This window comes from Arachis hypogaea, chromosome 12, assembly GCF_003086295.3.
Source record: "Arachis hypogaea cultivar Tifrunner chromosome 12, arahy.Tifrunner.gnm2.J5K5, whole genome shotgun sequence".
NCBI classification, from domain to species: Eukaryota; Viridiplantae; Streptophyta; class Magnoliopsida; order Fabales; family Fabaceae; genus Arachis; species Arachis hypogaea.
This window is the reverse complement of record NC_092047.1, coordinates 5988814-6009776: the sequence shown is the minus strand read 5'-3', so window position 1 is coordinate 6009776 and position 20963 is coordinate 5988814. Positions and strand designations below refer to the sequence as shown.

General features: G+C 37.8%; 3 protein-coding genes across 4 annotated transcripts; 2 read left to right on the top strand and 1 right to left on the bottom strand.

Annotated features, from left to right (window-relative positions):
* Positions 1–2782: 2782 nt before the first annotated feature.
* On the bottom strand, positions 2783–4291 carry LOC140176587 (uncharacterized). Its single transcript, XM_072208112.1, has 3 exons — positions 3946–4291; positions 3389–3825; positions 2783–3307 (listed from the first exon to the last, which is right to left on the bottom strand). The coding sequence occupies exons 1-3, from the start codon at positions 4289–4291 to the stop codon at positions 2783–2785; spliced, it is 1308 nt and encodes a 435-aa protein (XP_072064213.1).
* A 5940-nt stretch (positions 4292–10231) lies between these two features.
* On the top strand, positions 10232–15352 carry LOC112726577 (uncharacterized). Of its 2 annotated transcripts, none has more exons than XM_029290524.2 (4): positions 10232–11115; positions 11216–13523; positions 13616–14635; positions 14882–15352. In XM_029290524.2, exons 2-4 carry the CDS (start codon positions 12864–12866, stop codon positions 15209–15211), a joined length of 2010 nt encoding a protein of 669 aa, XP_029146357.1. In that variant the 5' UTR covers positions 10232–11115; positions 11216–12863; the 3' UTR covers positions 15212–15352. The 2 variants fall into 2 exon arrangements, with proteins under 2 accessions (XP_029146357.1, XP_072064706.1); XM_072208605.1 differs by lacking the exon at positions 10232–11115 and having other exon boundaries at positions 12333–12463; positions 12879–13523.
* A 1148-nt stretch (positions 15353–16500) lies between these two features.
* Positions 16501–19058, top strand: LOC112726576 (vacuolar-sorting protein BRO1). Its single transcript, XM_025776005.3, has 3 exons — positions 16501–17285; positions 17373–18425; positions 18523–19058. Exons 1-2 carry the CDS (start codon positions 16626–16628, stop codon positions 18093–18095), a joined length of 1383 nt encoding a protein of 460 aa, XP_025631790.1. The 5' UTR covers positions 16501–16625; the 3' UTR covers positions 18096–18425; positions 18523–19058.
* The last annotated feature ends 1905 nt before the right edge of the window (positions 19059–20963 follow it).

Genomic DNA, 20963 nt, shown 5'->3' with positions numbered 1-20963 from the left:
ATGATATCGATGCTATCTTACCGTCAAATTCATCACTAACAATTAACAGAATTGATGTACTATTAATAATGTTTTTGTTAGAACTATGTTTGCTCAACTTTCTTCTCCTGCCTTTACTTTCTCAAACCCAAATTTTATTCTTCTATTTTCTTTTTTTTCTCTCTTTTATATTATTAATTCTCCAAAAGAAGTTTGAGGAGGAAGAAAAAAGAAGTAGCAAAATAAAATTTGAACTTGTTAAAAAGGTAAAAAGAAGTTTAGTAAATGTAATTTTAATAAAAATATTATTAATAATACATCAATTTTATTAAATAATGTTAATAAATAATAAAATAATATTAATACTACTTTAAATATTTTAAAATAAAAATAAAATAATTAAAATATTAAGGATCAAAGATTTTTCCAAAACGTTGAGGATGAATACAGAACTTTACCCTTATTATTATTATTGAATCATTTACTAACAAATGACCTATTTATTTTTTAATTTTAATTATTGTAATAAAAGTAAAATAGTGATATTTATTCTAAAATTTAGTTATTTTTTACATTGAAAATAAATCACAGTATCCGACACTTGCGCGCATATATTAGATGCATGTTTCCATTTTCGTAGATTTTCTGCTTCGTCGTCCTGATCATATCGTCAGACACCGTCATCATGAGCAACAATTATCCGGGGTTGTTGAACCCGAACCCGGAAAGGGTTCTATCAATCCCATTGAAGAAGAGTGATCCGGTGGATCTGTACCGGCCGTTACGCGACTTTTTTTTTTGAAGAAAGTGAGCTCAACACATTAGAGTGGAGCAAACATGAAAAGATAACAAAACAGAAACCAAAATAAAGAGACATAACTCTGGGGTAGAATCCGTTGTCATCTCCGGCATTGCCATCAACAACCAAACGGATCAACGCCACACCATTCCTTATAACTCAGAAACGACTTATGCTTGACTCCATCAACACCTGTCTCCAATTTCTGGAAGATTCTGGTATTCCGTTCTAACCAAATATTCCAGATAACCGCAAAGAATCCTATCTGCCACTTCTTTCTCTCAGAACTACGACCAGGCACTTCCATCCAACTCTCAAACAGTTCTTTGACAGTCCCCGGAATAGCCCAAGCTCTGCCTGCACCCATCAACCAAGCACACCACACCTGCCAAGAAAATTCACAACCTAGAAACAGATGGTGCACAAATTCTATTTCTTTTTTACACAACACACAAATCGTATCACTATGTCGCATGATTCCTAGCCTACTCAGTCTCTCTTTAGTGTTGATCCTGCCTATTAGGACAAACCACGCAAAGAGCTCTACTCTTGGAGGAACCAATCCTCTCCAAATGGCACTAGTGAAGCTGTAGCTTGTGATGTCTTCTGGGAGAGTCTCTTTCTGCAGCACCTGCACAAAAGAATTAGTAGAATAGATACATGTTTTATCAAATTTCCATACAATTGTATCCTCTTTACTAGGCGACATTCTTACTACTCGCAAACGATCATGAAGTTGATTGAGCAACTCAAGTTCCCATTGGAATAACTCTCTCCTCCACTGAAAGTTCCACACCCACTCTATCACATCCCAGAACCCACAATCCCCTACCATAGATCCTTGTTGATTTGAGGCAGAGAAGAGTCTCGGAAAACTATCTTTCAACGGACCACCTTGTAGCCAATCATCCTCCCAGAAATGAATACGTCTACCATTTCCCAACTCCATAGCCAAACCACTGATCATCATATCTCTCCCCTATGGCCCTTTAAAATTAAGCTGACAAATATCTTTCCATGGCCCTCCTCTTGCAGGTAATGACTGTTTTGATAACATCACAGAAGGATTCAAGAGATTACAAGAACAGACAACCTTCTTCCATAGCGGGCAGTCTTCCTTCGAAAAATGCCACCACCACTTGAACAGAAGCGCCGTATTTCTAATCAACGCATCGCCACCCCCAATCCGCCTAACTTTTTCGGAGCTTGCACCATCTCCCATTTCACAAGTGGTAAACCGTTTTTCCCATCTTCTTTACTCCATAAAAACCTTCTCTGTAGCCCGATAATCTTGTCTGCAACCGCTTTTGGCATTTTGTACAAGCTTAGGTAGTAAATCGGCAAACTATTCAGAACGGATTTTATTAGAACCAGCTTACCAGCTTTGTTGAGGGACTTGGCTTTCCACAAACTGAGCTTATCTTCCACCTTGTCTATGATCGGTTTCCATGTCTTCACCAACCGTGGGTTTGCACCTAACGAAATTCCTAAATACCTTATTGGTAAAGTAGCTTCGGCGCAACCCAACAAACCACACATATTCGTCACCCAGCCCTGCTCACAGTTAACCAAAATCAGATTTGACTTCTCGAAGTTGATACTCAGGCCAGACATCCACTCGAAGCAACGTAAAAGCCTCTTATAGTTCAGTATTGTTTCTGTATCCTGTGGGCAAAATAAAATTGTGTCGTCCGCAAATTGGAGATGCGACAATTCTATGTTGTCCCTACCCACCAACAGTGGAGAGATGCGCCCATTCCTGATTGCCTCACCCACCATCCTATGCAAAACGTCAACAACCAGAACGAACAGAAAAGGGGACAGCGGATCTCCTTGTCTCAGTCCTCTCTCCATCCTGAACGGCTTGGTTGGTGATCCATTAATCAACACTGACATAGATGCTGTGGTCACACATTCCTTCACCCAAGCCCTCCACCGAAAGCCAAACCCCATTTTTTGGAGCACCTCATCCACAAAACTCCATCTCACTCTGTCGTAAACTTTCTAAAAGTCTAGTTTGATAATTGCTGCCTGCTTCTTACGCGACTTCAGCCATTGGACCGTCTCACAAGTAATGAGCGCACCATCATGTATCTTACGACCCTTGACAAACGCAGACTGCGTCTCTCCCACTAAGCCTGGCATTACTGACCGCATTCTTCTCACCAAGATTTTGGATATCACCTTATAGACACAACCAACCATGCTAATTGGCCTTAAATCTTTAATTTCCTTAGCTCCCACAAATTTCGGAGCTAGCGCCACCCATGTTACGTTGGCATCTATTGGTAGCTTCGCACTTTGGAAAAAATCCAGAATAGCTGCAGTAAACTCTTGGCCAATCTCACCCCAACATTTCTTTATGAAGTTCATATTGTAGCAATCAATACCTGGCGCTTTACTGGACCCACAATCCCAAACTGCCTCTCGAACTTCTTCGGGTGATGGTATCACCTCTAGCTCTTCTGCTTCCTCCTCATTAATCCTCCTTACCAACCCATCACGGATTCCAACCCTTAGATAGAGCTCCTATCGATATAGTTCTTTATAGTAACCTGTAATTGCAACTTTTATTCTGGCCTGGTTCCTCACTACTCTGCCATTAATTACCAAGGACTCGATTCTGTTGTTCCTTCTTCTAGCCGATGCTATATTATGGAAGTATCTGGTGTTCTTGTCCATGTCCCTAGCATGTTGAGATCGGGATATTTGCTTCCAATGAACCTTCTTTCTGGCATACCACTTCGCACAGCAAGTCACAAGAGCCTTCCTTCTAGCCTCCAATGTTCCATCATGACTGCCAGCACTAACCACGTCATCAATCTTCTTAATTTCCTCCTCGAATTTCTTTATCCTATTGTCAATGTCTCCGAAATTGTCCTTGTGCCATCTCCTCAGCGGAACCGTCAACGCCTTCAGCTTACTAGTAAACTGTTCATCACCCAAGTTCCTCCACTCATCCTTCACCATCCTCAGAAACCCTTCATGTGTGAACCAGGAGTCTAGGCTTCGGAACGGTCTTGGACCAGCACTAAGTCTCGCATCTTCTAGAATCAATGGGCAATGATCTGATAGCCCCCTAGGTCCACCTCTCAAACGAGTATCTGGGAACTCCTCAAGCTACTCCAAACTGACAAGAATCCTATCTATTCGGCTACAAGAACTACCTCGAAACAATGTGAATTTTCGATCAGTAAGCGGTAGATCCACTAGCTGTAAATCTTGCACCCATTCCTTAAAGTCTTCTGCAGAAGCCGGTAAACTAGCTGCGCCTTTTCTTTCCTCCAACTTTAGTATTTCATTAAAGTCTCCCATAAAGCAAAACGGAACCTGACACAAACCCACAATATAGCACAACTCCTCCCACATCATCAATTTCTCATTCCGAATATGTGCGCCATACACCAAACAGAATGCACAGTTAAAGTTATTTTTTGTCAGCATGCCTTGCACGCAAAGCCAACCATCTCCTTTATAGCAGTTCAAACGTTTAAACAGCAAATCATCCCACATTAAACCCACCTATCTTTGTTTGGTACAATGCATTCAACCCACAAGAGAACTCTTCTCAGCACAACATCCATTTCGAGAAGGCCTCTGTTCTCTTCAACCTGGGAGCGCTTGACTCCCAAATTGCTCTCTCCTGCGATCTCACCACCGTCCAAGGCCAGCGCATGGCCATAGACGCCTTAAACGATGCTTCACATTGGTTCTTAATACTAATGCGTGAGGCTGAGAAGGTATCTGCCACCACTGACTTGTCAATAAGCTGCCCCCAGATGCTGCGCGAGATATTAAGCGCTCAGATTGCTGACTTGCAATGCAATTTTCCTGGTTCCACTTATAACTCATTTTCTGCTGCACCTCCTGTATGAATCGTCATCTACCTTTTCAGTTAAAGTTTTCTTAGTGGATTTGATTTTTGTTAATCTTGATTTGTTAAATTGTTTGATTGGGATGATGTAGGTTGCTATGCTTTATCAGAAAGCTTTATTTCTGTCGACATTTGGGCCTTTAGCTGAGAATCTTGCTAAATCCTCGATACCTCGATATCTTTTGTCGAAGTTGAAGTCGAAAACCTCACATTTTAAATTTCCTTGTATTGATATCACTCAAAATTTTCTCAGAGGGTATTGTGAGGCTGAATCCCTGCTTCGAGAGGGATGTCTGCCACCATGTTTGGACCTTCTCTCCGAGGCTGGGCCTGTCATGATTATGGATGGAAATCTTGCGGCCAACCTTTGAGGCAGCAACGTTGACATAGAGAAAAACTAAACAAGCTTTAGGAATGAACTTTCTATTTTCTTTTTTAAATTGGATGTTGGAATTTTGTTTGTCGAAGCTAGAAGCTTAGAACTATTTTTGTGAATATATTATCCTCGTACTTTTGTTTGTTGATTTGTGAATATATTCCTTCTTATTCTTCACTACTAATTCGTAGTGATTTGTATGCCTCTGATCTCGTAGTCATTGTTAGTTATTGTTGCATGTTTGGTAGTTAGAACGTATCAAATTTTGTGACATATGGTAAATTGGTAATAAAGAGAGTGGTTTATTCTTTTCTTTTCTTATAGAGATACACTTTTAGAACAATAATGTACAACGAATTTTAGATAAGACATCCTAGTCTTGATAAATTTTTATTATTCCAAAAGTTCTTATTATAATTACAAGATTGATATGAATGATGGTAATCGCAGCAATGAACAACATCATGATCATGACTGCAATTACAATTTAATGTAGAAGTAGTTGTAGTTGTTTAGTTAAACTAGGGTATTTCCGGCACTGGTTCAAAAATCTATTTTATTTTTTTGTTCGTTTAATCTGTGTAAAAGAGTTATATGATACAAAAATATAACATACCAATTAAGAAATAATTAAATATTAGTGATGAGAAAAATAGTATATATAAGGACTACACTATTGTAATAGAGGCAGAAATTTGCTTAGATCTCATTTAGAGTTCCACCCTCAACTCAAAGAAAAAAACTGTTGTATGAGCAATGCTAGGGGCCAGCAACTTTTGTGATTTCTAGCCATTAAATAGCCATCAATGATGGTTTTAATGGTGTGAGATTAATGTGAGATTTCATTCAATGGCTCACTTTTCTTTGCTGGTTACATACTGGCCAGAATTTAACAAAGTTGCTGGCCCCCTAGACTTTTCCCTGTTATATTTCTTCTTCATATCAGTACGCATACTCGTATATTTTTCCATTTTTTTTAATTCTTCAATTCACAGCTCATATTACTACTTCATTGGTATATGTTTATTGTTTACCTTCTTAAATTCCTAGTCTAACATCATATATGAATAACAAATTTTATTTTGGTTCTTTGATTTATTTTAAATGAAAGTTGCAAACGTAATGAGCAGCTATATGTGGATACAAAATTTTCTTATTGGAATACTGCTTGCTAAACTGAAGACATTAATTGAAGTTAACCCTCTTTTTCGCGATAAGCTTCAGTTTCCTACTTTAAAGAACTCCATATAATCAAAAGTTCATAACAATACCTTGTCACGTTTAATATAAGATACACAGACAAAGAATGAAACAGGAAACACAATAAAATTACACCCAAATGTACCTATTTCACAGCATCACATGCATTAGCAAATACATACTTATGCAAAATATGAGAAGGCTTGTAGCTGTGTAAATGTGCTTTATCCTAATTATTACATACTTAAGATAAATAGTATAATCTAAAGCCTAAAAAATATTAAACAAACTATTGGATATGTTGGTTGCATAGAGGAGTTCTGAGAGTGTTATGGTCATCATTAGTGTCATTGGATATATCCCGTGTTTGAGTTTGGATAATTCGTAAATAGAAAATATTTGATAACAAAAAAATTAATCAAAAACTGCTAAAATTTATTATTTTTAGTTTTATTTAATGCACTTTGCAATAAATAAATATTAAATACGATAACTTTAGACTGTTTAGGCTGACTATTTTTTTTTCCGTCCCTAACATTACGTTAAGCCCCCCTTACCTATTGTTCACACATAAGCACCAATAAGACTGTAATTACACTATAAAGACGTAAAAGTGGAGCTAAACCCCAAAGTAGTCCCTGAGATTCACAAAATACACCGATTTGGTCCCTAACTTTTCAATTGCACTATTTATGTCCTTAAGATTAGAAAAAAAATACACCTAGTTGGTCCCTTCCCCTTTTTCCGTCCAAACTCCTTCCCGGCGGCAGTGATGTGGCAATTGATTGCCACGCTGGACAATAGAAAACGGCGTCGTATTAGATTTTGGTGCTAAAATAAGAAAACAACACCGCTTCAAGTAGGAAGGAGTTACCAAAAGTTAAAATTCCCATATTCAAAGAGATCACTTCGTCACTTCATCTTCTTCATCTCATTCGAACTGAAAGCTCCATAACCCTGGCATTCCCTAGTCCTGGTGAGGGTTTATGTGGTGAAGCAAATTGGAAATTGTCGAAACCTGCTCATCGTTGGTTCAAAATCGGTGAAGGAAGGAGCAAAACTTCCTCGCGAAGCCCCCTGACACAGAGGTATGCATGCAATGAATAAAATATTTTTTATTTATTTTTTATATTGTTAAGGTATCCATTGTTGTGAATTTGAGTTGAAAATTTTGTGTTGGTTGATGAAAAATTATTGAATGCAAAAGGAGAAACTCACCACCACCATTAACTGTTTCTGTTGATCTCATGCAAAGAGCAAGTGCAGCAACATCTTTTAGGTTGGCAAGCTTTCTGAAGTTTGTTCCAACTCCAGGGTTCAAAGCACCAAGGAAGAAAAACTCTAAATAATTGGATATACTAGCTGCTGATGTTTGATTGATTACATATGGAATTTAGGCATTAGTTGTTTTTTTCGTTATTTTCATTCAGGAAAAGCACATAACCAGACTGTATGGTTTATTTTTACTTTTGGTAGTTATAAATCTTTAAACTTGGAATTTTAATTGTGTTCCTTTTTGGTGGCTGTATTATGGTGTTTATTAGGAGCTACTTCATTGATAGTGTTTGACAATGTGTTAATTATAATCAAAATATGCTATTATCAATTTATTTGTTCTGTTCTATTTATTCAGTTTCGTTATTATCTTTGTAATCTATTTACACAGACCACACCAATAATCCAAACACTGCCGATACATTCATAAACAACACACAGTTGTTATATTTTTACAATCACAACTAGTACAACAACTAACAGGAAAAAAAACCATCAATCCTAACATTTGTATTATATATTTCTAGATCCTTAATTCAACCTCCAAATTGTCAATCCTTAAAGCAAGACTCACGCTCATTTCTTCATTGTTATATGCTGTAGCATCTTCAAAATTTCCATTATCATCTTCTACAACGTCTGCCCATCGGAAAAACTTACACCACCTTTTTCCACTACTCTATGAGCAGTAAATTTAAGGATTTTAGAGTTGGCATAAAAAAAAATCAACAATTCTTAAAGACAAACTCACGTTGTAATTCGGACATCCAAAGAATGGCTTGTCTGGGTGGGTATCCGTTCCAGACCATCGGGACACAGGGCGTTTCCCACACCCACACCGCTCTGGCACTCGCGAGGCTCTGCTGCGACTAGGCGCCCTTGTCGTTGATCGAATAGAACTCCCATCTCATTCATTTGCACGTCCAACCATCGTTCCAACCCGCACAGCAACGACAAAGAAATAGACACGGAGGAGGAGGAGGAGGAGGAGGGGAGGAGGAGGAGGGTTAAAAAGGGGCTCAGGGACCAGGGTTAAAAAGGAGAAGAAGAAGAAGAAGTGGTACGCTACTCCATCAGCAGTTAGGGTTAAAAAGGGGCTCAGGGACCACATTGGGTTACACACTTTTGATTGCCACGTCATGTAACTATTAGACACTCCAGCGTGGCAATCAATTGCCACATCACTGCTGCTGGGAAGGAGTTTGTACGGAAAAAGGGGAAGGGACTAACTAGGTGTATTTTTTTTAATCTCGAGGACATAAATAGTGCAATTGGGAAGTCAGGGACCAAATCGGTGCATTTTGTAAATCTCAGAGACTACTTTGAGGTTTAACTCCGTAGAAGTGAGTACAAATCCTTTCAAGTGTTTTTTTGAAATTTATGTTTGGGATGAAGGTAACAGCAATTGAACAATAGCTCAAGTGGAGTAACTTGCATATTATACCATCCTCTATTACAATATAGTCTAATAGAGATGCAGAGTAATATGCAGAATTACTATATATTCCACTAAATTACTAATGTTGGGCATTTGATAATGACAATGAGAGAAAGACTTATTTCCTTCCCCCTTTTTTTTTTTGGACGGGGACCCGGGCCAACAAACTAGCCCAGGCCCAGAACAGAGATCCATGCCCCCTAAACCGACCCGTTATCTCTCGAACTGACCCATTATCCGATGCAGAATCCTTCGATTGCCGTCCCCTTAAAAGACATGAGTTTAGCCAAGAGAAGCCTCATCTTGCTTTTAATGAACATGATCTTCTACCACTTTTTGTTTTTGATATTGGAGTTGCAATGATGTTTTTTTGAAATGTGGACCGCTGGAGTATTATTCTCAAATGTGAAACTGTTTAATTAGAGAAGTAGAAATTAGACTATCTGATCTGTAAAAATACAGAAATCGGACTGGCCGATTTGTGAGAGGTACATAAATCGGACAGTCCGATTTGTGTTAAAAAAAAATAAAAAATTTTACCTTCCACAATTTTAAAAAATACAAAAAATTACAATGTTAGAGTATATCACTACTTTTACTTTCATACCCAAAATAAGAGTCGATCTTCTACATCTTGTAGTCCCTCACACTAACAACATTAAAAATGTTCCTAAAAATGTTCATAAGTTTTTATGTAGATGGAGGGTGTGCACTATAGACTATTTGCATTTTAATTAATCAGTAAATATATTATCAGATATGTAAAAATAAGAAAGAAAGACTTACTTATCATGGTGTTCATAGATGATATGATGAACAAATTTATGTTTCGTGTAATGAGTACCTCATGAAATCTCTATATGGAGTGTATGAATATTGAAAAGCACAATGAAGAAAAGGGTAAATGTGTACAATATAAATAAGTTCTAATATGGTAACAGCAAGCCTCAAATGCATAGTGCTTGGTTAAAACGGTGAAACTTTATTTATATGATGAAAACTCGACAAAGCAAAATCGAACCTGGAATTTACTTTAAAATTATGAACTTGTTAGCTAAGTTGTTCTGGTTTTAGAATTTGGAATGAATTTTACTATATAGATTGCAGATTAAAGAAAAATATTAGTCATGTCTGAGTGAACATGGTTAAATTAATAACACCAAAACATAAGTTAAGTTATTAATAATTAATAATAATAATAATAATAATAACAATGAAAACATTTTTCTTTTCTTCTTCCAAAAATATTTAGCCTTTCTCTTTATAATCTTGGAATTTTTGTTTGCTTTTGGTTAAACCTTCCCCACCAGATGATGAGATAATCATGATCCATACTCAAATGCTGCACACCAAACTCGGAGAGAGAGAGAGAGAGAGAAAATAAAAAATAAAAAATGGAAGTTATTATGAGCATTTGCAAGGTGGTGATGGGAACCTTTCTCTTTGAGATTTTTTTTGTTCCAAACTTGATGCTTCTTTTGGGTGTTCAGAGCTGAGTGAGGCAGAAAGCGGTTGTTATTGGAAAAAGAACAACACTTTGCTATCCTCATTCTCTCAACAAACAAAAATTGTTGTCTCAGTCAGTGAGATTGCCAAAATGACAACTGGTTCTGATTCAGCTTCTTGTGCTGTTGTGTGAGTTATTATTACCATTACCCCCCACCCAAATGCCCTTGCTACTCTTCCAACCTCTCCCTTTTCATCATCATATACATAAAAAGCCACACTCTGACTGCTGCACCAACATAGATAACATCAACATCAACAACAACAACCTTGGACCACTACCACAGTGTCTGATTTGAGCTGGTTTGTTGAGATATGAAGTGGATTGCATTCAAAGTTCTAGTCTTTGTTTGGTTCTGTTGAAGGGAAACATCATAAAGCATCAAACTTTATGAGTTTTTGGAGCTGGATTGCTGGCAGAATTTCTGGGTCTGCTTCAGTTTTTTCTTTTGTGGTTAAACAATTTGAAGATTCATGGTGGGGTGCTTTTGGTGATGCTGTTTTTTGGAATGTTCTGCTGAAAGCTGGAACCTTCTTAAATTTGAATCTTCAAGTGAGTTTGTGAAGAATTGTGCAGCTTCAACAGATTTCTGATGATTCCATGAATCAAGTTTCTCACTGAGTGAAATCCTTTATCTTGCTAATGTGTGGGTTCAGCAAAAAGATCAGTTATGTAGTTCCTTTTTAGGGTCTTTGAACTGTCATAACATCATGGTATTAAGATATTTGGCATCATATGGTATTAATTTTCTTTTTTCACATTTTCAGGGTATTTGGAAAATCATTGCAGTATGTGGAGCTCTTTAGACAAGTAGGAGAGTATCCTCCAAAATTAAGTTGAAATGCCTGCTTGCTGTTTCTTACTTAATATATACATTCAATCACATTATGTTGTTTATCATGAGGTTGTTAATGATGATTGACCTAATTTTGTTTCATATACTCACTGAACATTTCTGTTATCTTTTTTGATTTTTAATTTTCCTTAGAGTAGTATCATTTTATTTCTTTTCACCTTTAGTCTTTCTAAAAATAGAAGTTATTTTATTATACTTTTTGAAAGAGGGATTGTGTTCATTGTTTGATAAATTAAGGACCATTGTATTTCAGGTAGTACACCTTACAAACGAGTTAAGAGCATCAGCCTATGATTTTACATGACTAGAATAGAGTTAAAAATGTGTAGTCACATTGCCTTCATTACTTATATTCTATTGGATCTGAAGAAACTAGAGATGCAATGGTAGTATATTTTGGCATTGTAGTCAGATTCTATTAATGAAATTGGAGAGAGAATTTTAGGCTCTCAATTGAGGAAACTGCTATGTCATGATCATTTATGAATTGTGACTGGTGTTTTATTTTTTATAAACTGTTATTGTCATGATCATTCTACCTTGCTCACTCATTACTTATTTAACCCATGATTTTAGTTTAGGTTATTTACCTACAAGCATACACTACTACTGACTATCAAGTATTTGGCAGTATGTTTTCATCCTTCCATGTATTGGTGACTATGTATTTTGTTGCGCTAAGAAATTTATCCTCTTTGGATCATAAAGTGAGTATTGTTTGACAAATGGTGCACTCTGTGGTGGTTTTCAGATGAAATTAATGAAAAACAATTAGTATATTAGCTGTTTTTAGAATTGGCTGAAGTAGACAGTGAGTCGTTTCTACTTTTCTTTGCTACTGAGAAAGTAATTTTCCCTTTCAACAATAGTGTTGCAGGCAAACATATTCATATATGTGTATTGTGAATAATTGTTTTTGGCAGTTTCTAAACTAATTGAACTGTGAATTGGTTGTGCATATAAACTAATAACTGTTTTTGGCAGTTTCTAAGTCAGTGCTAGTACCACTAGAAGAGTAACTCAGAAGTATGAAACCAGGATTTTATAATTTAGTTCTTTGTAATATGTTGTGATGTGATGTTACTGTTGAATTAGGTATCATGGATTATACTTGTTCATCTAACAACTCTCAACTATCAACTTCACGTGTCGACTGGAAGTGAGTTTCCACCAAATAACAAACTGTGCACTTATTAAGGAACTGGATTTCTTTCAAACACCTCCCCCTTTACACGATCTATTTCTCCAATGAATAACCGTATTTCATCTCTTTCAACTTCAGTACCTTCATATACATCCATATATATATATAGTCTGATTTTTATTAATAAAGTGACCATTATTATTATTATTAGCTAGTTTACTAACAAATGGCCCATTTATTTATTAATCTGATATAAGGAAAATATATATTCGTTACCAAAAGAAGAAAAATATATATTCCAAAATTTGCTTGTTGTTTTAGATTTGAAATTTGAAATAAATCACATACATACATACATTGGTTCCAATTTTCATCGATTTTCACCTTCCTGATCATATACTCAATCGACGTCACCATGGCCACGACCAAGGAGGATGCGGGATGGCTGAACCCGGACAAGATGCTGTCAATCCCACTGAAGAAGAGTGATCCGGTGGAGCTGTACAGGCCGTTACGCAAGTTGGTAGCAACAAAATACTCAGAGAGCGATGCAGAGAAAGTTGAAAGCGTTCTGGAAACCCTAAACAAATGCCGCAGTGACATGGTGGAGCGAGGGGACCTCTCCCTTCCCATGCAACGTGACTGCCTCATCCACTACTTCAAATGCCTTTGCATGGTTGAGCCACTCTTCACCGCTACCTCCTCCGACTCCCATTCCGAACCCATCGTCTTTGTCTGGTACGACGCCTTCTACTCTGAGCATGAGAATGGGGTCTCCTCGCAGCGCAACAGCATCCAATTGGAGAAGGCTTCTGTTCTCTTCAACCTTGGCGCCATATACAGCCAGATTGGAGCCTCTTGCGACCGCACCACCGCCCTTGGCCGTCACCTTGCAATGGATGCCTTCAATGCCGCCGCCAAATTCTTCTCGGAACTCTGGAAGGTTTTCGCCAAGGACATCTCCGCCACCCTCGACTTGACTCTCCTCTTCACCGAGACTCTGCACCACCTCTTCTCCGCTCAGGCTTCCGAGCTCAAATTACAGCAACAACTCCACGACGATTCGTTTAAATCGGTCTGTCTTGACTCTTGACACTTACTGATGTTGCATTTGTTTTTTCATTTTAGATTTTCAAAAGGATGATGTAGATGATGATGATGATGTAGGTTTGCAAGCATTATCTGAGTGCATATGATCTTATACTTGGTGATTCGGCTGCAATCAAGCATGTCTGCTTATTTGACGAAACTTGGATAACTCATCTTCATCAGAAGAAGAAATTCTTTCAGGCGGAGGCTCTTCAGAGGAAATCATCCATCCTACCCAAACCCAAGCGACCTAAAACATCCTCATCGGTCCAATCTTGTCCCCTTGATCATGATGCAGAATCCATCACCGAAAAATTAGTTAGAGGGATTTGCAGGCACTCGGACCTGTGGACACCCAAGCAACAACTAATATACCTTGACCTCCTCCTCTCCGAGAACAGCCCTTTCAAGATTATGGATGGTGGAAAGCTGGTGGCTAACCCATGGGACATGCCTCCTCCTTATCCAAAAAATTTCGCAATCCTCTCTTCTTCGTCAGGTATGCTGTCATTCGGTTTGAAGAAGAGTGAGCCCTTGGACCTCTATGAGTCCCTTCGCAGTTATGTTGCCCTTAAATACTCTGAGAGCGAGGCAAACAGAGTAGAAGGCCTTTTCAAAACGGTAGACAAATTGCGCAGTGAAATGCAGCGTAATGACCTCTCTCTACCCGTTCGCCGTGATTTCCTCATCCAGTATTTGAAATGCCTTTGCATGATTGAGCCTTTGTTCCCCATGACTACCTCACCCAATCCACCTATCTTTGTTTGGTACAATTCATTCAACTCACAAGAGAACTCTTCTCAGCACAACATCCATTTCGAGAAGGCCTCTGTTCTCTTCAACCTGGGAGCCCTCTCCAAGCGAATTGCTCTCTCCTGCGATCTCACCACCATCCAAGGCCATCGCCTTGCCAAGGACGCCTTAAATGATGCTTCGCATTGGTTCTCGAAACTGTGGCTTGAGGCTGGGAAGGTATCTGCCACCACCAGTGACTTGTCAGTAGAACGGGCCAAGATGGTGAAAGAGATAATAGCAGCTCAGATTGCCGAGTTGACATGGAATTGTCCTCATTCCTATTCTGATCTATCATCATCTCCGGTAGGCGATAATATGAACTAGCACGTGAATCTAAATTTAGTTCTTAAAATTTCAATTGTCTCTGTTTAATCTTCAAACTTTGCTAATGACTCACCTTTGCAAAGTTTTGGGGTCTAAATAAAAGCAATTGAACCTTCATGAAGTAAATTAATTCTATCGTGTATATATCATCATCTAGCTCTTCAGCTGATTATTTTAATTGATATCAATCTTGATTTGTTAAATTGTGTGATTGGGATGATGCAGGTTCCTCGGCTTTATCAGAAAGCTTATGATCTGTCGACACTTGAGCTTTTGGCTGAGAATCTTGTTCAATCCTCGATACCTCAATATCTGAAGATGAAAACCTGCCCTGTTGTAACTGATCTTGGTTATATCACTGAACAATTTCTTTCAGGGTATGGTAAGGCTAAATCCCTGCTTGTAGAAGGATGTCAACCACCATGCTTGGACCTTCTCTCACAGATCAGCCCGGTCAATATTAAGGATGGGAATCTTGTGGCCAATGCAACCTTAGAGGCACTAAGGTTGGCATTGAAGGACATGAACTTGCAGGAGTCCAAACCACCACAATAACATTACCATAGAGAAAAACTATGTGAGCTTTAGGAATTAACTTTTTTTTTTCTTTTAAACTAAATAAGCTTTAGGAATTAGTTACTCTTGTTCAAAACTATTCCTTCAAAATTTATTGTTTCTATCTACACAATTTTATGATGTGCTGCAAGATCCATTGATGAGTTCTGCTTTGTTTATTGCGGTTTTCTTTCTTACCCAGGTTGAAGGTTCACTAATCATTTTGTATTGTTGGTAAATATTCATGATTAAATTAGTTTGATGTCATCTGGTAAAAATTTCTTTTCTGATGATATGTGTTTCTATGATAACCTTGATAATCCCAAATTCAAAGTAATAAAACAAAAAAAATAATGAATTTCTTCTTTGGTATTGAATAATTATGTACAAAATCCAATTTTACTGTGTGGATGAACAAAATTTCTTCTAATTTTTTGGGCTTCCCCACTTTGTATTTTGAAAAAACTTTGCCTCTGTCAACATTTGTTCTATGAAGGAGATGATGATCATGAGATTAATAATGACATTGATGTTACGTGGGATCAAGATTATTCATCCTGCTTTGTTCAAACTTTTTTTTTTGGCTTTAATTCATTTCAGTAAATTGTTCGGTTCATAGTTTAGTCATAAAAGTATAATTGAAATAAGTTTTTCTTTTGTTGGCTTTTCATTAGAATAGTTATTAACTGCATATTTTCTTCTTTTAGTCTTATTATTTATTATTTGCAACTCTTTACTTAAAGGATTTGTATTATTGTTGGTTGAACTAGTGAAGAATGATAATCCCCAAAGTTTGATTATCTGACTTTGCAGTTTATATAATATCTGGACCATGTAAAATAAGATGTTTTTGGCATCTTCATGGGAGTAATTGCCTAAAAAGTAGCTACTCCAATGAAGATTTAATGATTATCATCATGTGAAGATATATCATTTTGACCATTAGATGATAGATTGTAGGGCTTGATTTTATTTGAAGTAAAAGTGTTACCTTTATTTAAAGTGTTGCTAAATAAATAAATTATACTTTTTAAACAAAGATCATGATGAGAAGATGTTTTTGGCATCTTCATGGGAGTAATTGCCTAAAATAATATTGTAGTTTTACATCATTTTGCTATTCATGTTGATCCATTATACCTTTTACAGTTTTACTTGTCCCAAATTTGCTAACTAGTGTTTGGCCCCGAATTATTATTATTTTGAGACAATGTAACTGTTGTGTTAAAAAGTTTTAAATACTAACATAAATTAACTAGTGGAAGTTTTATTTATAAATTTGAAATAAATCACATACATAGTGGTTCCAATTTTCATCGATTTTCACCTTCCTGATCATATACTCAATCGTCGTCACCATGGCCACGACCAAGGGGATGCGGGATTGCTGAACCCGAACCCGAACCCGGACAAGATGCTGTCAATCCCACTGAAGAAGAGTGATCCGGTGGATCTGTACCGGCCGTTACGCTACTTGGTAGCGAGAAAATATTCAGAGAGCGATGCACAGAGTGTTGAAAGCATTCTGGAAACCCTAAACAAATGCCGCAGCGACATGGTGGGGCGAGGGGACCTCTCCCTTCCCATGCAACGTGACTGCCTCATTCACTACTTCAAATGTCTTTGCATGGTTGACCCACTCTTCACCGCCATCTCCTCCGACTCCCATTCCGACCCCATCGTCTTTGTCTGGTACGACGCCTTCTACTCTGAGCATGAGAATGGAGTCTCCTCGCAGCGCAACAGCATCCAATTGGAGAAGGCTGCTGTTCTCTTCAACCTTGGCGCCATATACAGCCAGATTGGAGCCTCTTGCGACCGCACCACTGCCCTTGGCCGTCACCTTGCAATGGATGCCTTCAATGCCGCCGCCAAATTCTTCTCGGAACTCTGGAAGGTTTTCGCCAAGGACATCTCCGCCACCCTCGACTTGACTCTCCTCTTCACCGAGACTCTGCACCACCTCTTCTCCGCTCAGGCTTCCGAGCTCAAATTACAGCAACAACTCCACGACAACAACAACGCCGCCAGGTCCGCTCTCCAACAACATATAATTGCCGTTTCGTTTAAATCGGTCAGTCTTGACTCTTGATTGATTTTACATTTATTTTTTTCATTTTAGATTTTCAATATGACGACGACGACGATGATGATGATATAGGTTTTTGAGAATTATCAGAGAGCATACGATCTGATACTAAGTGATTCGGCTGCAACCGAACATGTCTTCTCATTTGACCGAACTTGGATAACCCATTGTTACCAGAAGATGAAATTCTTTCGGGTGGAGGCTTGTCAGAGGCGATCATCCATCCTACCCAAATCCCAGTTACCTAAAACATCCTCACTGGTCCAATCCTGTCCTCTTGATCATGATGCAGAATCTGTAACTGAAAAATTAGTTAGCGGGAGTTGCAGCCGCGCGGACCTGTCGATACCCAAGGTAGATGGAATAGACCTTGACCTCATCCTATCCGAGTACAGCCCTTTCAAGATTATGGAAGGTGGAAAGCTGGTGGCTAACCCATGGGACATGCCTCCTCCTTATCCAACAAATTTCTCAATCCTCTCCCCTCCCTCTCCCTCTTCCTCTTCCTCTTCGTCCTCGTCACTTATTCTGGCATTTCCCTTTAAGAAGAGTGAGCCCTTAGACTTCTACGAGTCCCTGCGCAACTACTTTGTGCTCAAATACTCTGAGAGCATGGCAGAGAGAGTAGAAGGCCTTCTCCAAATGCTAAACAAATTGCGTGGTGAAATGCTGCGTGACGACCTCTCTCTACCCATGCGCCGTGACTGCCTCATCCGCTATTTGAAATGCCTTTGCATGATTGAGCCTTTGTTCCCTATGACTACCTCACCCAACCCACCTATCTTTATTTGGTAGGATGCCTTCAACCCACAACAGGACTCTTCTCAGCACAATATCCATTTGGAGAAGGCCTCTGTTCTCTTCAACCTGGGAGCCCTCTCCACCCACATTGCTCTTTCCTGCGATCTCACCAACACCTTTGGCCAGCGCATGGCCATAGACGCCTTGAATGATGCTTCACATTGGTTCTTAAAACTAACGCATGAGGCTGAGAAGACATCTGCCACCATTGACTTGTCAATAAGCTGCGTCCAGATGCTGCGCGAGATATTAACGGCTCAGATTGCTGAATTGGAATGCAAATTTCCTGGTTCCCGTTATATATCATTTTCTGCTGCATCTCCTGTATGAATCGTCATCTACCTTTTCAGTTAATCTTTTCTTAGCGCATCTGATTTTTGTTAATCTTCATTTGTTGAATTTTTTGATCGGGATGATGTAGGTTTTAAATCTTTCTCGGAGAGCTTTACATCGATTGTGGAGTATGAAGTCGAAAACCCGCCGTTTTAAATTTACTTGTATTGATGTCTCTCATAAATTTCTTAGAGGTTATTGTGAGGCTCAATCCCTGCTTTCAGAGGGATGTCTGCCACCATGCTTGGACCTTCTCTCCGAGGCTGGGCCTGTCATGATTAAGGATGGAAATCTTGTGGCCAACCTTTGAGGCAGCAACGTTGACATAGAGAAAAACTAAACAAGCTTTAGGAATGAACTTTCTATTTTCTTTTTTAAATTGGATGTTGGAATTTTGTTTGTCCAAGCTAGAAGCTTAGAACTATTTTTGTGAATATATTATCCTCGTAATTTTATGTTTGTTGATTTGTGAATATATTCCTTCTTATTCTTCACTACTAATTCGTAGTGATTTGTATGCCTCTGATCTCGTAGTCATTGTTAGTTATTGTTGCATGTTTGGTAGTCAACGTATCAAATTTTGTGACATATGGTAAATTGGTAATAAAGAGAGTGGTTTATTCTTTTCTTTTCCTATAGAGAATCACTTTTAGAACAATAATGTATATATTTTGCTTGGCTTTCAACGAATTTTAGATAAGACATCCTAGTTTTGATATAGTTACAAGATTGATATGGTCATGACTGCAAAAACAATTTAATGTAGTAGTAGTTGTAGTTGTTTAGTTAAACTAAGGTATTTCCGGCACTGATTCAAAAATCTGTTTTTATTTTTTGGTTCTTTTAATCTGTGTGTAAAAGATTCATATGATACAAATATATAATATACTAATTAAAAAATAATTAAATATTAGTGATGAGCAAAATAATATATATAAGGACTACAATATTGTAGTAGAGGCAGGAATTTGGTTAGATCTCATTTGGAGTTCCACCCTCAACTCTAAGGAGGGAATTGTTATATTTTTTCTTCACATCAGTACGCATACTCATATTTTTCCATTTTTAATTCTTCAATTCACAGCTCATATTACTATCATTGGTATATGTTTATTGTTTATGATACGGCCGTTACAAATTCGATGTCATAATTCGGCATTATATACAATAATTCGGCATTATGCACTATAACTCGGCACTTTACATTATAACTCGACGTTATACGTTACAATCAGACTTGATATGATCGTTATTTACAAGCTATAATTCGGCGTCATCCGTTATAGCTCGTCCATTTATGAGCTATAACTCGACTAGATAAATGCTTCTATCATAACCGACGATCAAACGGCACACAACTCGGATACGTTATCCACCATTTTTAAGACCGACCTTAATGCCAAAAGCGTAACAGACGAAAGGTCCATCATATAAAGCAAGGTAAAGTATTATCTTCAGTAAGTTCGAATAATACAGAATACTGACTTAAACTTCGGAGTGCCTTTGCAGGTACACTCCCCCCTGTTTCTTACTCAAAGCTCTATGCGATTGGACATCCTCTTGGAGTAAAGCTCGAATTACCACAAAACTCAAAGGTCGGCACCGAAAATAACAACTCGGCGTCGATTCCCAGAGACCGAGCTCTCCCTCCAGGTATCCATACAAGAACAATTGGCGCCCACCGTGGGGCCTCGAAATAAACACCCTTCTTTCTATAGGTCCCATTTCCTTCCAATGGTTTCAAACTTACCTGCACCTTTGTAAACAAAGGTCATATAGTAAATCATTAAGGCCCGAAAAAGGCCGATCTATATCTGTTTTTTCGATCATTATCTGTCATCTCTGTATTTTTCAAATCATCTCTGGTATATTTATTTGCTGATCTATATCTGTTTTTTCGATCATTATCTGTCATCTCTCTATTTTTCAAATCATCTCTAGTATAATTATTTGCCGATCTATATCTATTTTTTCGATCAATATCTGTCATCTCTATTTTTCAATTCATCTGGTATATTTATTTGCCGATCTATATCTGCTTTTCCGATCAATATCTGTCATCTCTATTTTTCAATTCATCTGGTATATCTATTTGCCGATCTATATCTGCTTTTCCGATCAATATTTGTCATCTTTATTTTTCAATTCATCTATGGCATATCTATTTGCCGATCTATATCTGTTTTTCCGATCATTATCTGTCATATTTATTTTTCAATTCATCTATGGCATATCTATTTGCCGATCTATATCTATTTTTCCGATAAAAAATTTATCATCTCTATTTTTCAAATCATCTCTGGTATAATTATTTGCCGATCTATATCTATTTTTCCGATCAATATCTGTCATCTCTATTTTTCAATTCATCTGGTATATTTATTTGCCGATCTATATCTGCTTTTTCGATCAATATCTGTCATCTCTATTTTTCAATTCATCTGGTATATTATTTTTCGATCAATATTTGTCATCTCTATTTTTTAATTCATCTGGTATATTTATTTGCCGATCTATATCTGCTTTTTC

Excerpts from the sequence above, each read along its gene's own strand:
- LOC140176587 (XM_072208112.1), bottom strand. The coding sequence starts at position 4,291 with ATGTGGGATGATTTGCTGTTTAAACGTTTGAACTGCTATAAAGGAGAT. Across the intron at positions 3,826-3,945 it reads AAAATTCACATTGTTTCGAG|AAGATGCGAGACTTAGTGCT; the intron begins GTAGTTCTTGTA and ends CATTGATTCTAG. Across the intron at positions 3,308-3,388 it reads ACAACAGAATCGAGTCCTTG|GAGCTCTATCTAAGGGTTGG; the intron begins GTAATTAATGGC and ends CTATATCGATAG.
- LOC112726576 (XM_025776005.3), top strand. The coding sequence starts at position 16,626 with ATGCTGTCAATCCCACTGAAGAAGAGTGATCCGGTGGATCTGTACCGG. Across the intron at positions 17,286-17,372 it reads TTGCCGTTTCGTTTAAATCG|GTTTTTGAGAATTATCAGAG; the intron begins GTCAGTCTTGAC and ends ATGATGATATAG.
- LOC112726577 (XM_029290524.2), top strand. The coding sequence starts at position 12,864 with ATGGCCACGACCAAGGAGGATGCGGGATGGCTGAACCCGGACAAGATG. Across the intron at positions 13,524-13,615 it reads ACGACGATTCGTTTAAATCG|GTTTGCAAGCATTATCTGAG; the intron begins GTCTGTCTTGAC and ends ATGATGATGTAG. Across the intron at positions 14,636-14,881 it reads CTGATCTATCATCATCTCCG|GTTCCTCGGCTTTATCAGAA; the intron begins GTAGGCGATAAT and ends GGGATGATGCAG.